Raw genomic sequence first — 19,042 nt, 5'->3', positions numbered from 1 at the left:
AACACAAAAATCATAGCATGACATACAACCCCCTCTTTCTACGAGCATTAAGCCGAGCGACGAGATTGGGATGTGCGTAATTCGCGTCAAAACATTCGCTATTAGCGCGCGGATCCAAAAAAACCACTAAAATCATAGCATTACATACAACCCCCTCTTTCTACGAGCATTAAGCCGAGCCACTAGATTGGGATGTGCGTAATTCGCGTCAAAACATTCGCTATTAAAAACACTGAAATCATAGCATTACATATAACCCCCACTTTCTACGAGCATTAAGTCGAGCCACCAGATTGGGAAGTGGGTAATTCGCGTCAAGACACTCGCTATTAGGGCGCGGGGACGTCGGCGCCTCGCGTGCACCCTTAATTGCTTGCTAGTGCCATGTTTTACGCATTATACGGCTTAAGTGAGCGCTTTGAACAAGCGAGTTCACTAGCATGTCTACTTGCCTTACCTACGTGACTTGCGCCACTTATGCGCCCTTGCACTTATGTACAATTTTGTAAATATTTAGCATGTTGATGTTGTATCGACTGAATACTGTGTCTAATTATTTTATAAGATCTGATTGTTACGTATTCAAGCAAATAATATTTTATATTCTATTCTATTCTTGATTGCTTGCAAGTGCCATGCTTTACAAATTATAATATGTATATGGCTTAAGCGAGCAGTGAACTTTGAAAAAGCCAGTCTACTTACTTCTCTGTCTCTGTATATTTGACTGTCTACAGTGTCTACTTACTCTGCGCGAATTGACAGCTTTTGTAGCGTAGCGCCTCACGTACGCTCTTATTTAATTGCTCGCTAGTGCCATGTTTTACGGATTATCCTGCTTGAGCAAGCATTGGAAACTGACAAGTGGACTTGACGTGGTCAGGACGTTAGCCGCGTAATGCCGCGTGTATGTTATCTATTACAGTTTATTAATTAAATAAATTTAAGTTTACTTACCAGCTGCAGCAGCTGTGTAAGGGAAACTTGGCCAGTCGCTGCAACTGACAGAGCGGTCATGTGAATGCTGCTAGAAAAAGCTTAAAAAGTCCTCCAAATAGGTAAACGTTCCTTTAAGCGCTGTTTGCTTCTTTAAGCGAAAAACTTTAGTATTTATCATTAGACAGTCAACAAGAGCATTTAGTAAATGCAATTTTCTTCTTTATTTTTAAATCATTAAGTACTGACGTGACGTGAGTAATTCCAGTAACTGTATTCCAGTAACTATCCTCTGCAAAGGCAGCAGGTAACTGCGTGAGCCTCGGGGCAAGTTTGGCACGCAGGATTGTGTGAAGCAGATACTGCGACTGCCCGATTGACTGATAGGGTAATTAACTTCCCAACGTACTAGTTTCGTGGCTCTGGGGGGTCCGTGGGGGTTGTAAATTTTGAAAATAACGCGGTTGAACGGTTTAGTATGCTTCGCAGGTGATTTCCGTTTTAACCACTATTACAGGAAGAAACATAATAATTAGTCTGTTTATTAAGTTGCAAACATAAATAATGAATAGTAACTAGTATAAGATTTCAATTGAAACTTTCCAGATACGGTCCGCGTTTCTCGTTATTATTGTCATAAATATAATTTAAAAAAATGTTTCAATTTTTATAGTTACTAAGGATGACTAAGGTTTTCCATGTTTCTCTAAGCTTATTTTCTTACTGTCAACTGGGTGCGATTCACTACTACTAGACTAACAAATATTTTAAAAATACTGTTTCCGGGTGCGCCAAAGTTCACATAAAATTGCGACTTCGATTATTTTAAGTCCGAAAATGTTTGTTATATAATTTTATATCATAATGATCATTACTTATAACTTGTCTTTGCGCATAACTATCGTAACACCAAATCATTCATGTTAATAATGTCAATCATAATAAATATCTGTAATACTAATGTTAATTTTCATATATTCTTTTAATATAACGATTTTGAATAATAAAATTTTATATCATATTTATTTTTTAACATAACGATTTTAAGTAATAAAATTTTATATAATATTTATTTTAAACTTTACCTGGTTTTATTTATAAACTGTCAGGTATCTTGCATCCACACCACATTCAACTTGCTATCAAAAAAGAAATACAGTCCCAGAGTCGGGATAGGTACGACGACGAGCGAAGCGAGGAGGAGTGTTAGGTTTCTTGTGTTCCTCAGAGCGGAAAAAGGAGCCCCGCGAAGCGGGGCTTCGTCGACTCCTTGGCGGGCCGAAATAGGTACATGAAAAATAAAAAAGTTGCGGGGACATGACTAATAAAAATTAATAATAATAATTAAATTAAATGGGGTATGACATAATAACTTTACATGTAATTGGCTTTATTTATTACTTTTAATTTTCTAAATATCGCTGTGTACGTTCCAATACACCCATACTTTATATGTTATGCTTTCAAATACTTATACAATTTAAGTTTATAATTAATAAGTTTATTATAAAAGCCATTATGAGTCGTGACGAATAGTTGGAAATGACATTATGTTGTTAAAAAAATCTGCCTACAGATAATTATGAGCAATGATTTTGGTAATACAAATTTATATACAACAAATTTGTACGCAAAAAAATTATGACAAATGATTATTATGATCAAAAAGCGTTATTATGAAAAATAATATGACAAGTAATGTTATGTGAGCCAATATGGACCCACTGTTTCCGACGTCGCTTGAAATAAAACAAGACTCAATCCCACTAAAATATCACAAACAAAGACACGATCCTATCATCTAATCAATGAATGAACCGTAAACATCACATCTTACTCATTGAATAATATGGCAAGGTTCCAACTGGAGTTTTCGTGCGTTTATACCAGGGATGTTGCGGATGGATATTTTTTTACACTCGCGGATGCGGATGCGGATGTCAAGATTAGGTACATATAAAAACGTCAAACATTTTAGTAATTTTTATAGTTACTAATGATGACTAAGGTTTTCCATGTTGCTCTAAGCTTATTTTCTTACTGTCGGGTGCGTTTTACTACTACTAGACTAACAAATATTGGTAAAAAAACGAAACTTTTAGTATTTGAACAAGAATATAGGTGCGTTATACATATTTAATAAAAAGTAACTTATTGGCCGACTTTTCTGGATCTAAACGGTTTCGTTATACTTAAGTAAAATATCTATTTACTGAACTATTCTAGTTCTACACTATTTAATTAAAAAATAAATATATTAAAATAAAAAATACCTGATATGTCTCTAATTCTTGTTACCGCCACTTCACCGCTCTACAATAAGTTGAACGTGTCCAGTGCATAGATTAATGGTCGTTTTTTTTGATGAGGTGGTTGTAAGTTTCTTCCGATATTATGATAATAAGTACATAGAGCTTTTTCACGATCATGTTCGTCTTGTTAAAATTAAGTTTAAATCACACTGCGCCGGCGCTGGCCTTGGTTTCATCACTCGGAACGAAACACACAACAAAACTGAATATCCGCAATTTACAACTTCTATTTATAAATTAACAACACTACTCATATAACATCTTCGGCCTACAATTGCATTACTATACTAAAGTCCAAATAAAACAAACTCGTCACTTCTTGTCGCTGTCCGCCATAGGCTAAAGTGCTGGATCGAAGAATCACAAAAACGTAACGAGATTCCTATTGGCTTATTACGAAATTACCTAGCACTTATGCCACCGCTAAGACGTTCCTGTACCGACCTATTCCACATCCGCATCCACACCACATTAAGCTCCATCGATTTTATGCGGATGCGGATTTTGAAAATAATGCGGAAGTTCCTCGATTGCGGATGCTGATGCGAATATTCGCAACATCCCTGGTTTATACAAACAGCAACACACACACTGACCTTTAGTAGACTTTATATCGTTACAGTAAGGTGTGCGATTGGTTAACTTTGTTGACGATGGTACTGAGTTTCGTTAGGTGTGGCTTGCGCAATACCAACTATTCCCAGCGAATATAAAAGTTACATTAAAATAGAATGACTACAATAAACAGTAATAGTGTCTCGTGGCAATCGTTGGATTTTTCCAGCAAGGGATCTAAGCCAAGTGGCAATCATTAATAGAAAACGCCAATCGCAACAGAAATACTGTATTAAATAAAACGACACGCACGAAGGGTTCCGCACCATGACGCAAAAAAATGGCATACAAAATCACGTTTGTTGTATAGGAGCCCCACTTAAATATTTATTTCATTCTGTTTTTAGTATATGTTTTTTTTATACTACGTCGGTGGCAAACAAGCATACGGCCCGCCTGATGTTAAGCAGTCTCCGTAGCCTATGGAATTTAATGTTAATTGTTAATTATTAGTTTTAATTATTACCCACATTATTATTTTTATTCGATTTATTTTTTACCAATTCTTATTAAACATTGCATGACATACAAATTCTTAATCTTGACATTCTTGACATAACTATTAAATAAACAAATATTATACATATACCCTACATTTTCAATGTTAAATTTAATTGTTAATAATATCTCCAAGACATTAATAAATTTGTTGCAATATAATTTTAAATTACAATGTCTTAACCATTGTCATAAGACCAAGTTTATATAATGATTACATTAATACTAATACCTAGCATACTTTAGATTTAAGACTATTGCTGTGCCCTACCAGGGTCCATGTGAAACCCACTATGTATGTACCACCAAATGTAAACCATGGATGCAATAAATAAATTATGAATTATGAATTATAATACGCCTGCAACTCCAGAGGAGTTACATGCGCGTTGCCGACCCTAACACTCCTCTCCCTCGTTAAGCTCTGGCAACCTTACGCACCGGCAGGAACACAACACTATGTTGTTATAGCGGTAACAAAAATATGTCTGTGAAAATTTCAACTGTCTAGCTATCACGGTTCATGAGATACAGCCTGGTGACAGACAGACGGACAGACGGACAGCGGAGTCTTAGTAATAGGGTCCCGTTTTTACCCTTTGGGTACGGAACCCTAAAAATAAATATATCAAATGCGGTCTTAAAATTAGCAGTAAGAAGACGGAACACATGTCCTGCATTTTTGATGATGTCACTAATTCCGAAAGTATCAAGATTAAATTAATTTTGTATCAATCAGAAACGTTTGCGAACGATGCTATTATTAGTAAATTTTTCCTCTTTTAGTTTATTTCTAAGCTTAGTATCAAGATTGTTATGGGAAACACGTTTTTACCTTCGATAACGCAATTTTAATATCTAGGATTTGACAAGGACGTTACGCACAGAACTACTACTGGATGGATGAAGTGGCGTCGACTCACAGGCGTGATGTGCGACAGAAAGATGCCGCTCTAACATCAAACATCAAACAGTTATTCAGCAAATAGGCCACAGGGGCACTTTTACATGTTAATTTTTACAAACAATAAAATTAACCCAAAATTACAAAAAAATAAAACAATTACATAAATATAAATGTCAAATTACACAAAAAAAGCTAATAAAAAAATATACAAACAACAGAAGTACTAACATTGTTTAGAGATGTAAAAGTCTCTAGGTGTCAGAGATAAAATGTATATAATAATAAAAAAGATCATCAAATTATCCAGAGATGTAAAGGGTCTCCAAGACTTGAAATGTTATATAATTAATAAAAAGACAAGATATTAAATCAAACAAACAGACAAGAACCGAATGAAGTACCTCACGTTAATGCCACTCAAAAGTAAAGTTACATAGGTAAAATGAAGCCCGTGTAAACTTAAACAGTCCTAGCGATGATCGCGGACAGAGTGGACTGTCCTTACATCATGCACTGCTGTGACAGGCATGTAATTAAGACTGGGATAGGATAGGGACTTAGTGTATGCTTTAAATTGATTTTATTGTTTTATTAATAGGTACCAATTTTTCGATTTCAATTTCAATTTTAATTTTATATTTGTTTTTATTATTTTTATGACGTGCAAAAACTGATTATGAGCCTTGCAGCTTGAAATAAATGATTTTTTTTTTTAAACAGACCGGTCTCCACAAAGCGAAAGAGCGTATAAGACCGGCTGTTCTGTATGGATCTGAATGTTGGGCAACCAATAAGCAGCATCTAGACTAGCTGCACACTACGGAAATGCGTATGCTACGCTGGTCAGCGGGTGTCACGCTACTGGATAGAAACCGAAATCAGTATGTCAGAGGAAGCTTCAAGATTGCCCCGATTATCGAAAAGGTCAAGGAGAAACGCTTAAGATGGTATGGTCATGTCCAAAGGCGTTCAGTAGACCATATGGTGAAACTTGCCCTAAAACTGCCAACTACTAAACGCAACTCAGGCAGACCACCTACCTGGTGGACGACGGTTGAAAAAGACCTAAAAGAATAACTGTTTTTAGGGTTCCTTACCTCAAAAGTAAAAAACGGAACCCTTATAGGATCACTCGTGCGTCTGTCTGTCCGTCTGTCACAGCCTATTTTCTCCGAAACTACTGGACCAATTAAGTTTAAATTTGGTACACATATGTAAGTTTGTGACCCAAAGATGGACGGATGGATTAATTTTAAACAGGGGGGCCACTTTTGGGGGGTAAATGAGAAAATTATAAAATAAAGTTTGTCAAACTATATCGTGTTACATATCAAATGAAAGAGCTCATTGTGAGAATCTCAAATATATTTTTTTATAATTTTATGATAAACAGTTTAGAAGTTATTCAAGAAAATAGGCAAAGAATTACCATTCCCCCCCTTTATCTCCGAAACTACTGGGTCAAAAATTTTGAAAAAAATACACAAAATAGATCTTTACCTATAGATCACCGGAAAATCTATTAGAAATGTGCAGTCAAGCGTGAGTCGGACTTAATTACTTAGTTTTAGATCCGACCCACGGGTTTTTTAAAGACATTTCACATAAAAAATACATTGTTTAAATTGTGTAATGTACGAAACCCTTGGAACGCGAGTCCGACTCGCACTTAGCCGGTTTTGTTTTACAAACCCCGATATTTTGGGGCCCAACGTGGGGCCAAGATGTTGCGCATTTAATTTAAAAACAAATACAGAAAGCTCATTCCGTAGTTTTATAAGTTATAAGTACCTTTATTATACTTATACCATGTTTTTTTGAGAAAAATTTCATTTTTGATACAAGCTTTTATCGCTGACAGTATATGCTGTACTCTTACTTGCATCAAGCAACTAATACTTATCGAGACAATTCTAACAACCCCAAACACAATTAGTTTACGTTGTTTTATTACAGAGTTCCTATGGCCACCTGGTCGAGATCAGTTCGATGGTACCATAATATTGCATTGTCACCCAACCTAGGTATATTATGCATTTATGTAAATATGAAGTTTTAGAAGAAATGATTTAATTCCCATAGTATTATTGACATTTGTATTTTTGATTTTTAATGGTTTTTGATTTTTGGTATTTAATTTAGGGTAAGTTGTGTATTTTTAATTTTATTTGTATTGTAATTTTTGACATGTGTTTTTGACATTAAAGATTGATTGATTAGTACAATCAAATAATGGGAAGTGTGTCTAATTTAGCTTGAAAGATTTGACTTGAACACACATACACACATTGAAAGTTAAATAAAAGCTTATAAAAACAACAACGCTTAGTTTTGGCATGCTGTTTTATGCTGTTGTATCAATTATAATCACATATGCAAGCTGCAAAAAACGGATATCGGTTTACATACTTATCACATAGAACGGTTGAAATTGATACGGATGCCAAAGTGTTAGTAATTGGTGACGAGCTGTGATTGAACTCTTTGAACTTATAAGCAACTTTCTGTCGCAGGGGGTGAACGTACCGTCTATTTCAGACGTTGTTATATTCAGAATTAGGTACAGATTTGGTCTACGAATACAGCTTCATCCTATTAATGAAATTTGTTTTTATACATTAACTAAAAAAGTATGCCTGTTTCCAAAAATATTTAAGTAAATAGTTACTTAGATTATCAAAAAAATTGTTCGGTAAAATATATATATAAACTAATTTCTTTAAATACAATTGTTAAATAATTGGGCAAGCATTTTCGTATTTGAGATTTAATTTAATTTTAAGTATACTTATTTTCAGATAGTTAACTGATTCATCATATCAGTAGCGCCATCTATGATCAATCTTTCAAACTATACAGAGTATCTAATTTCAGCGCCGTCTAGCGGCACACATAAAAAGCATTAAAAGCTATCGAGTTCGCTCATACTTGACTAGTGCACTCGGTTGGTTTCGTTACGATGTAGTATAGCTTACATGTAGCAGATGGCGTTAGTGGTATCACGTAAACTGGCTTGTTTATTCCCTTGTATTGCGGGTTCCGGATGCGGAACTTTTTATTACTTTTAGCATTTATTACTAGTAACTTATACTAGAGCGGTACTGTCATAGTAAATTTTGTAACCCCAGTAAATTCACTGCCATCTGTCGACACACTTTAAAACTAAAAATAAATATTTATAAAAATACTATAAAATGTATTTAAATATGGATAAATGTTTTTTTTTATTTGCATTAATTATTTTTATTATTTTGACCCATGTTCTTTCATTGATATGCGTTAAAATTATAAATAACAAACTAAACTTATTTTATTATTCGTTTATTACCAATTTTAAGGAAGAGCGGTGCCTCTTAACACAGGTATTTTCTTACTTAAAAAGAGGCACCAACACTTACCTGCATAAGTAATTCTTAAACGAAATAAACAATTTTTCATTTTTTCATTTTTTTTTTTCAAACTGTCAACGCCCTCTATACGAGTGTAGGCCAAAACTAGTGGCGCCCTCTGATCGAGAATCAAGTTTTCGTGATTTTCGAGGCACGTTTTTTCCTTAGACTGTATCCATCTATTACGGAGTTATATCTATCTTTGCTTTTAGTATGCTTAGTACAGTCACAAGTATAATTTTTGTTATCTATAATCCTATAATATTTATACCAAATGTACGCAGGCTAAATATGTAAAAATTTGCTATTATAAATACGTAAATACCTAGCCAACCTAAATGTTTTTAAGCAATTTATCTGTTATTTTCTAGTTCAAATTCAAATTAATCCTTGATCCCCAAACGAAGGCAAACTTTACTCCTCAAGACCACTTTCATAAAAATAAATATGAAGTATAAATTAGTATTTCGTACTAACACTAACTAATTAGCATCTAATATTGTCTTCGGTTACCGCGATAGTTACTCATGAAATAAAACTATAAAAACGGATTATATCGCGTAGGTATATTGAATTTATAATACATCCCGACGTTTCCCGAAAGGGGTGAACGCTGTAAAGGATTCGAAACGTCGGGATGTATTATAAATTCAATATACGCGATATAATCCGTTTTCATAGTTTTATTTAATTAGCATCTAATCACAATCAGGAATGTCAGGATACATATTTTGTATTGTATGTTTTTAAATAGGTACGTTAACTCCAGGATAACTTTTTTTTAGATAAGTATAGTATATTGATGGAGGAAACGAATTATTTTCTATTGTGAGAACCAAAACTGACCAATGAATAGGTTACCTTATAGGTATAGTAGATTGTTAACCAAGGGATGAAATGATGCTTTTCATTTCGAATACGAGAAAAGTAAAATGCATGTGTTTTTTTTTAAACATGACAGGATACATTTTTACAGTATTTCTTGAGGGTACTTTCAATTAAGAATTTATGCAAAAGTATCGTTATTTATGGAATGGGTAGTCAAATATCAGAATGGAAATTGTATAACAAATCCATTTAAACTCAAAACTTAATTGTTTATTGTAAAAATTAAAAAAATCGTACTTCGAACGTAAAATACTCTAGTGCAGACACGTATCATTTTCTGCACACCTTTTAGAACAACAAGGACCCTCTTTCAGAGCATGAGAAATGAAAAATACCTTACCTTTCAGCGATAAGTTCACACAGTGCTACCGGCATGCATGCAAACCAGCAACATTGCTGCCCCGCACACGGTTTCTTACTCGTACGAGATAAAATCGAAATTTGATGGACTTGGTATACCGTATAACTTTGCTGCTTTGCATCTGCTTTAGCTCTTCCCAGATCATATTAAGGTTCATATTCGCTTGTTTGACATTTTATTTACCGTTTTCTGCAGTGATGAGTGTCGCCAACAGTTCCGGATAGTGTGACATTGATTTGCAATTTTGTGATTCACAAAGTTTACGTCCACTTCGTCGAAAACCAGTATAAATCTGTCATAACACTTAGTTCAAATCTTGATGTCAAAATATACTAGGCACTTGAGTACCTACCTAATGTTTTGTAAATAGATGTGGTCTGGACAGTGTCCTATTAGCTCAAGACGGGACACATGTTAAGATTAAGATTTAGATGTTTTTCAGGAATTCAGTGTCAAGAGTCAAGTGCACGGACAATGCGGAAGTGTGGCCAGTATTATCGTAACGTTTGCTAGTTATTTTTAGGGTTCCATACCCAAAGGGTAAAATCGGGACCCTATTACTAAGACTCCGCTGTCCGTCTGTCCGTCCGTCTGTCACCAGGCTGTATCTCATGAACCGTGATAGCTAGACAGTTGAAATTTTCACAGATGATGTATTTCTGTTGCCGCTATAACAACAAATACTAAAAACAGAATAATATAATAGTTATTTGTTATACAAGGGTGCAAAGTTGTATTTTACCCGCGAGTGTGGAATTGAAACACGAGCTAGCGAAAGGAATCTATAGTTGAACCACGAGCGAAGCGAGTGGTTCTAAAATAGAATCCTGAGCGTAGCGAGTGTTTAAACACACGAGAAGTAAAATACATTTGCACCCGTGTGTAACACAAAACTTTTCCCCTCACTATAGCGAGGAAAGTGCAACATTCACAGGCGTTAGATCATCTTCATCACTGGAATCACTTATTTTTTAACGATATTATAACAGAAAACACTGGAAATTCTGATTTTTACGTGAGTCGGTGAGAAGTGTTTTTAAGTAAAAAATTTGTTGACAATGTTGACATTTCTGTTCTGACGTATGAAATGTCAACGATGCGTTTTGAAATTGCATCAACTCAACTTGTGCGTTCAGAATTATATTTATATAAATAAAAAATCTAACGTTTCTTATGGAAATTTAAGGTTTATCACTTAAAATTATTATATAAAGCTAAATTTGGTATTTTTTATTAGATTCTCAAACCATTTATTTAATGATAATTAATATCGAACGAACCATTATTATGAGCGTTTTACGTTTTGTTATCTGTCAAGCTACTTAAACACGCTCCATCCAAGGTCAAATTACTTTCCCCACTAGTGGATAAAATGCGTTTTTCCCCGCTTGTTTTAAAGGATAAAAGACGGCTTTCCGAGCTAGTGAGGGGAAAATATTTAAATGGGGCTCCCATACAACAAAAGTGATTTTTTTGCTGTTTTTTTCCGTACGGTAAACCCTTCGTGCGCGAGTCGACTCGCACTTGGCCGGTTTTTTTTCAGAATAATGACAACTGAGTGATGAGTACCTATTTCTCAAAGTAATAGAAAGAGATCAATCAAGATCAATATTGAAACTCCAGGCTGTAGGAGCATAGATTTTCGAACTACCCTCAGTCGCATAGTCTCAATAATAATAACTCCCCAATCTCCCCATCGAACAATAGTGTTGTATACTTTACTGACAACTTACCGAAGAACACTATACTATATTACTGAAAACTCCACTCTGCGCTGGCGAACCATTGAGTATATCCAGCGCTGTTATTTTCATAACTAACCAATCATTCGTTGCAGGAAAACTACTAATTAAATTTATCTATGATTAGTCTACTCGTAATACTCGTATGTACGTTATATTTACAAATTACGAGATTAGATACTTCTCCTCATTCGAACCCATACACGCTAGTTTTATTTTATTTTATTTTTTCTTTATTGGGGAAAAAAACAGATAGGAAGATAATATAAAACGAAGAGAATGGTTTTTACATTAATAAGTTAATAGAAGTAAAGAAATCTGACCCTATTTACAATCTTTTACCGAGCACTCGCCTCGATAAAACCAGGTAAAATATAGCCGTGAGACATTTTGTGATCGTAGTTTACTCCTGTCTTGGTTACGCCTAAGACTGGTTGAGAATTGGGAATACGCCAAAGGTCATTCCAATGGCTAGATTTTACGGAATACCAGGACCATTATAAGAACGCTCTTTGATTACGCATAGTTGCCGTGGAACTAAAAGCCGCAAATAAATTGGTTTTTAGACGATAAGATGGAAATGCCAGGAAACTATCGCATGCGTTAAGATTCTAAGATCATCCTACATCTCTCTCTATTGACGCAAGAGTGTGAGAGATGAAAATAGTTGATTGTCGAATGTTTGTACGTGGTAGTCCCCCAGATCGTACGGGAAGCTGCGACGGGTGCGCGTGAGTCAGTATTTTTAGCGCGCAGCTCCGCGCCGTCGCCCCAAAACACTAATATAATGCATAATTAGTGATCTAAAGTGTAACATGTGCTTATGACAATGGACAGGATAAGGCGACAGCGCCTTTACAAGCTGGGGAGGAGACGGGTGAGTGCAGTTTTGTGTTAATCTTACATTAGGTTTTGGCGTTTTGGCTAAAACACCGTCTCGTGACAGATTTGCTCAGTTGACAGCTAAAACTCAATCGCAAAGATTGACATTTATCGTAGGAACTTTGAAGGTATTCAGTATCGAATAGATATTGAAATACAGTAATGTTTTTAACAGCAATCATAAAACGATTTGAATGTGATTACGATTACGCGATCGTTGAACTTTTGTCTTGTACCTTCAGTGATTATCTGCAATATTTTTAGGTTACAGAGCTATGTAAGGGATAGATTTTTTTGATTCAATTGTCGTGTTATATTTGCCCTGTGTAGGGTATTTTTTTTATTGATAAACATGTTTAAATGACATGACAGTTGAACCAATGTCACGAAAACTTTAGTGGCATTACATTTTTATGACATTAAATATCTTGTTATTGTTTTAACTCTGTCTTTATTTTACAGTCAAATGGTTTTAACCATTGATTTCTTTAATTGCATTTATACAGTTTTGATGAGATTACAGATTTTAAAGTCTGTTTAGAATAGATACAAATAAAAACATTATCTACTTATTATATTGTGCGTAAGCAAGTGTTGTGGAATTATCATTAATAAAATTTTACGGCAATATCAATATCTGTGCGGCCATTAATCCATGTTTTGACATAAAATATATACGTACTCATAGTCCACAGTGTAGTACTTATGAGTATATTAAAGGATCCGATAGTTTTTGACCTCCACGCGTGCGTGTGACATATGTTCAAATGGATAATGACACCCATTCGCGTCTAAATAATAGTTAAAGTAATTGACAACCTGAGTTCACTAGTGTCAATACTCATACCTCATATCAATAACAGAGGCCTCACGAAACTGACACAGACATTATTTTTATTCAGTTTTTATTTTATTTTTATTTAATATCGATAAACTTATGAATGTCAATAACATAGGTGCTAACTACCGATTTGTAACGAAAACCTTATGTTCCGAGGAATCCGTGGGCTCAACTCCACTTTAGCTGATGCGGAGTTCAGGGCTGATATTTTTTTTTATAGAAAGTACTCACCATAAGGAATCTCCCCACCAAGTCTTATGGTGCGAAATCCCATAGTTTTCGAGAAAAAAAAATGTTTAAGTTCCCATACAAATATCCTTCAACACGGCTCTGGCGCATTCAGTTGTCGCACTAGATGTCGACTACGAAAATAATAAGCGTTTTGCTAACAAAACTGATGTACCTAGGTATGGAGTGAGCCTCTTACTTATTCAACTATGGTTTCATATCATCTCTCACACAGCACTGGCCGCGTAGCCAACACGCCAATTGCTAACGCTCCGTAGCGATCGACACGCAACTGTCACTGTCGCACTAATATGGAAGAGTGATAGACACAAAGCTTTTCGTTGTCGAAGCGATTAAGATTTTAAAAGCGATTGCTCTTCATTCGCTTTCATGAATCGCTTGCGTTTCCAGCGACCGGAACAGCAGCGTGTCCGGACGGAAGTGACGTGGCACGCTGGCACGCAACGTCGCCTGAAAACAGTCAAAATTCCATGGAAACCATTAAAAATTCCCGCCTACACGATGTTCGGTGAATTCGTGATGGTGTGACGAATTTGGGTATTTTACTTTAAGAACAAGACTTGACTTTGTTCATTACCGTGTCAAACAAGATGTTAAAATGATACAAACACAACGGCTACCCTACGGCTTTTAAGTTTGGGTAGGCTTACCTTTGATAGAGGGCGTACATTTAAGGATGACTAGACCGGGCCGGGCCCAGGCCGAGGCGTCGGACATGTCATTTTCTATGACGGCGGCCTCCTAAATAAGCACATGCACAATATGGGGAAACGTGACATGGGGCGGTGCAGACTGTGTATGGAGGCAGAGGAGACGCCCTTGCACATCCTCACAGAGTGCCCTTGCCTAATGCGTACTCGTGACTTAATCGAGGAGTTATAGTCTCTCGGGATCAAAAAGATCCTGCAGCTGTTTGAAGTTGCAGGTTTGGATCGAGTGTTGTAGTAGGTGGCGATCACAATAGATCAGGGATGGTCGCAGTGATACATAGGCTTTGGAGCCTTATATAGCCCCTAACACGAAGAAGAAGAAGAAGAATGACGGCTGATCGGTGATCGCGTGGTAATTTCCATAGAAAACGACGCGCCGGAAAGCTCCGGCCCGGTCTGGCGTGAATCATCCTTTAATTGTGAGGGGCAGCACGGTAATGCCCTCTTTATTTGCGATAAGTACTTATTGAATTGTTGATGGCAAGATTGGCAAGTTTGAAATTTTCGTATTAAAGCCATAAGGTTGAAAAATAATAGAATAGAATAGAAAAATAATTATTTGGCGTAAAAACAAATGTATAAAACCAACAAAGTAATTAATCACAAGAAACTACACCAAATAGGATGCTTTTTAATTTTATTTTTTATTTTATTATTATTATGTTTTATTATCTCTCCTCCGGCTCAAGGGCTACGGCCGGGGACTTTTGATATGTTCACCTAACTAGTCCAAACTCCAAACAAAATTACAGAGTCAAAAATTTTGTTCCAAGCATTTCCCTCTATACCTTTTTGTTGCTTGGCCTATATATGCCCGTGCCCCCTTTTTAAGTCCCGAATTTGGTAGTTTTTGTTAGGTGGGTCGGAGCCGTCAACTTTGGGAACCACTGTTCTAGATAAAATGAGACTAGTGACGGATTGAACGTTCTATAGTATTTTTTTAATACGATGACACTTGTCATTTCAATACAATTTATAACCTTAAAGCGCAAAATCTCGCAAAATTGTACTGTACCCATCGTGTTTGAAAAATACTATAATCACGACAATAATGCAAAGCATTTTCTAAATTTAAAAATCACAACATAATTTCTTCTTGAACATATCAAGAAGAAATTATTTAAACTTTTTAAAGCCAGTATTTTTTAAACTTATTAGTCTTATTATTATTTGCAAATAGGAAATTATAGACTGAAATATATGTCATATACCTAAGACAAAGTGACAAAAGACCTCCGCCCGGTGGCCGAGGTCGGATTCTAATCTGTCTTCATTCTTCACCTTCAGATTTCGCCAAACGTCATCACCAATTAATTGCACACTGAAAGAATTGTTTGCATATTAGTAACATTAATAGTATCAGAATCAGAATAGCCATTTATTAAATTAACACATACTTAGGTAGGTACATTGTTTACAGTATTTACATTATTTGATGATGTATTTATATTTAGCGAAATAATTGAGACTTAACATTTTAATTTCTCATTCAAGGGAGAAGAAGGAGGTGGTGTGGTAATAAACTCTATATTTATAAATACATGTATTTTGTAAGTCTGTTTTGTATGAATGTAAGCATGCCACGTGTTTTTTGGAATAAATTATGTTTCTGTTTAAAATAATGTTTATGTTTATAGAAGTCTGAACAGGAGGTCCCTGCTTCGAAGCAGGATCATAAAGTAGTCTAGGAGGCCGTTCAAGTTTAAATTTTGTATTTAGGAGTTAGTTAGTTAGTTTTTAGTGCTCATCATTTATCAGAATCAGAGTTAATTTGTTTAACATAGGTATATACAGATAAAACCCGCACACACTATCATGCACTACCCCAATACTGCTGACGGGCAGTTTTCTATAGTGCCTTAAGCTGACCATACACACTAGGGTACGCCAGCGCAGTTTTACCTGTACAGTTCAACTGCACAGGTAAAGCTGGTTAGAAAACTGCGCAGTCAAATGCCACACACGCTACGTTTTACCTGTGCAGTTGGCAAAATTGCGCAGCCATACCCTAGTGTGTATGGCCAGCTTTACTCTAATCAAAGAGGATATATATCTATCTTTGCTCTAATGAACCCGCGATCCGCTGAAAAACAAACTTAGATACGGAATATCTGAACGGCCCTCAAGCTGTTTTGGACCTTGACTGGAGTGCATAGTGCACTCTTGAGATACGAGATGTTCTGAAGGTCTTGCCAGTCAGTATATTTTTGGGTGGGGTCCTACTGGTAGCGAGTATTACAAGGTTTTCGCTGTCTACAGGGTACTCTCAGTACCTCTACCTTACGGCCCGGCCACGACATCGCGCGGCGGCGGCAGCGTCGAGCGGCGGCCATAGGTGGGAACAAAAGGTCCGATCGCTGTGTCTCGGTCCAACCTATGGCCGCCGCTCGCCGTTGCCGCTGCCGCGCGATGTCGTGGCCGGGTTGTTAAAGGCTGAATTTTGTTAAATTAAAAACCGGCCAATTGCGAGTCGGACTCGCCCACCGTACTTTTTAGTATTTGTTGTTATAGCGGCAACAGAAATACATCATCTGTGAAAATTTCAACTGTCTATCACGAGACTTATATTGACCGGGATATAGACCGTGATTACCTTTTGTATTTTTGTGTGTTTGTTTTCTATCACGGTTCAAGAGATACAGCCTGGTGACAGACAGACAGACGGACAGCGGAGTCTTAGTGATAGGATCCCGTTTTTACCCTTTGGGTACGGAACCCTAAAAACGATGTAGTTAAAGGAGTAGAATAAATACTCATACAGATAAATTCTACTCCGAGATACCCGGCAAATAATATTCGTGTTTAATAATAACATTTTTAACGCAGAATATTTCTTAACTAAAAATTATTAGCCACGTATTTTTTCAGTTATATTTTTTATCCCATTTAGAGTGCACTATTGAGAATCTGAACGATGTCTGACAGTTAAAGCTTTCTAACAAACAAATACCTAATATTTATCAGTACGGTTTTTACTCACTATTATTTTTAGTCGCTTTTGGCGACATGTTTCGGATTCTTTGGGAATCCATCCTCAGGCACGAGTGTCCGCGGCGGTTGCGTTGTGCACGACGTACAACCGCCGCGGACACTCGTGCCTGAGGATGGATTCCCAAAGAATCCGAAACATGTCGCCAAAAGCGACTAAAAATAATAGTGAGTAAAAACCGTACTGATAAATATTTTGAAATATGTCTCACGATAGTTTAAGTGCGAAACAAATACCTATTCAAAATGACGAATAGGGACAAACTCATAATATAGAGATTGTAACTGAGTTAAGATGAATGTTTGTACCTAACCTCTTATGAAATAAACAGTTTAAATTTTAAAAATCGCTTGTCGCGTGTTGTTGTTGTTGTTGTCGCTTATTGTGTTGTTGTTGTCTTGTTGCTTGTTGGCGATTGCCAAATGCGTATTAAACTCTACAGACGCTTATGAATAACACTATATATCTTTACAATATGAATTGGCAGATGATGATAGAATCATTATTCGAAATACGCTGTATAATAATTGCATCACTTATCTTATAATAGGCTAGATAACAAGTTTTTATTAATGGTATCACTTGTTTTGAGGAAAAAGGGGCCCACTGACTATCAGTCCGCCGGACGATATCGGTCTGTCAGTTGTTCGGAACTGTCAAATTTTTGTTCTAACTGACCGGCCGGTATCGTCCGGCGGACTGATAGTCAGTGGGCCTCTTAAGATAGGACCAAATGCATTAAAGCGAGCAAAACGCCCCCTTACTAAGTAAACGGTACTTGATCGTGACGTCACGATCAAGTTGAAGCCGTTTAGACTACCACAAATTTTTTAAATAAAATGTAAGGAATCGAATGATACCGTTTCCTTTCTTAAGTGTAAACTTGAATTTTTTGTTGTATTAATTATCCATTCCATTTTTTTTTGTTTCCAATGTATTTTAATAGCAAAACTTCCGTGAGACACAGATATTAAACATATTAATAACGGGTCACTCACGTATTTTAAGTCGAAAACGCTCGACATGTTTCACTCCGTACCGAGTAGAGTCATCAGGAGTCGACGGTGACGGTGATACGTGAGTGACCCGTTATTAATATGTTTAATATTTTCCAATGTATTGTGATAAATTGATCATTTTCTTTCTATTTCACTGGATTGTGTTATAAAATTCAACATGTGTCATCATCCCTATTGCATCACTCATTGAAATACGCTATCACTCCCACCCAACCCTTGATTGCGGCCGCTGCCCACGAGACGTCATGCCACCCCTGTCGCACCCTATTAAGGCCGTGAGACACCCACATAATAGCCACGACATTTATCTACATAATTATGATCGTAAAATAATGCCCACACTATGTGCTTATCAAGTTTCTTGGCGTATATAATGGTTTACCTCAGGTTTATGGTCTTGTTTTCTCACTAACACCCTCTATTTGGCTGTGTGAGGGAGTGTCAGTATTAACGTCATATATTTTTATAGAATTTGGAATTGAATGACCCTATTACTAAGACTCCATTGTCCGTCTGTCCGTCTGTCTGCCACTAAGCTGTATCTCATGAACCGTGATAGATAGACAGTTGAAATTTTCACAGATGATGTATTTCTGTTGGCGCTATAACAACATTACCAACAAATACTAACAACGGAATAGAATAAATATTTAAGAGGGCTCCCATACACCAAACGTCATTTTTTTGCCGTTTTTTGTGAAACC

General features: G+C 36.2%; 1 protein-coding gene across 3 annotated transcripts in view; it reads left to right on the top strand.

The window, feature by feature from the left end:
* The window catches only part of LOC134740816 (voltage-dependent L-type calcium channel subunit beta-2), a 276,363-nt gene that overhangs the window by 195,221 nt on the left and 62,100 nt on the right, over positions 1–19,042 (top strand). Inside the window, exon 1 of one of the 3 annotated variants that reach the window (XM_063673455.1) lies at positions 12,365–12,525. The exons of the other annotated variants lie outside the window; for them this stretch is intronic. Within the exon in view, the coding sequence (XP_063529525.1) occupies positions 12,472–12,525 (54 nt within the window). The 5' untranslated portion in view covers positions 12,365–12,471. Of the gene's footprint in view, positions 1–12,364; positions 12,526–19,042 lie in introns of those variants that run through there. 3 annotated transcript variants of the gene reach the window in all.

This window comes from Cydia strobilella, chromosome 4 (assembly GCF_947568885.1).
Source record: "Cydia strobilella chromosome 4, ilCydStro3.1, whole genome shotgun sequence".
NCBI classification, from domain to species: Eukaryota; Metazoa; Arthropoda; class Insecta; order Lepidoptera; family Tortricidae; genus Cydia; species Cydia strobilella.
The sequence above is the reverse complement of the archived record's forward strand: the minus strand, read 5'-3'. Positions and strand labels throughout refer to the sequence as shown.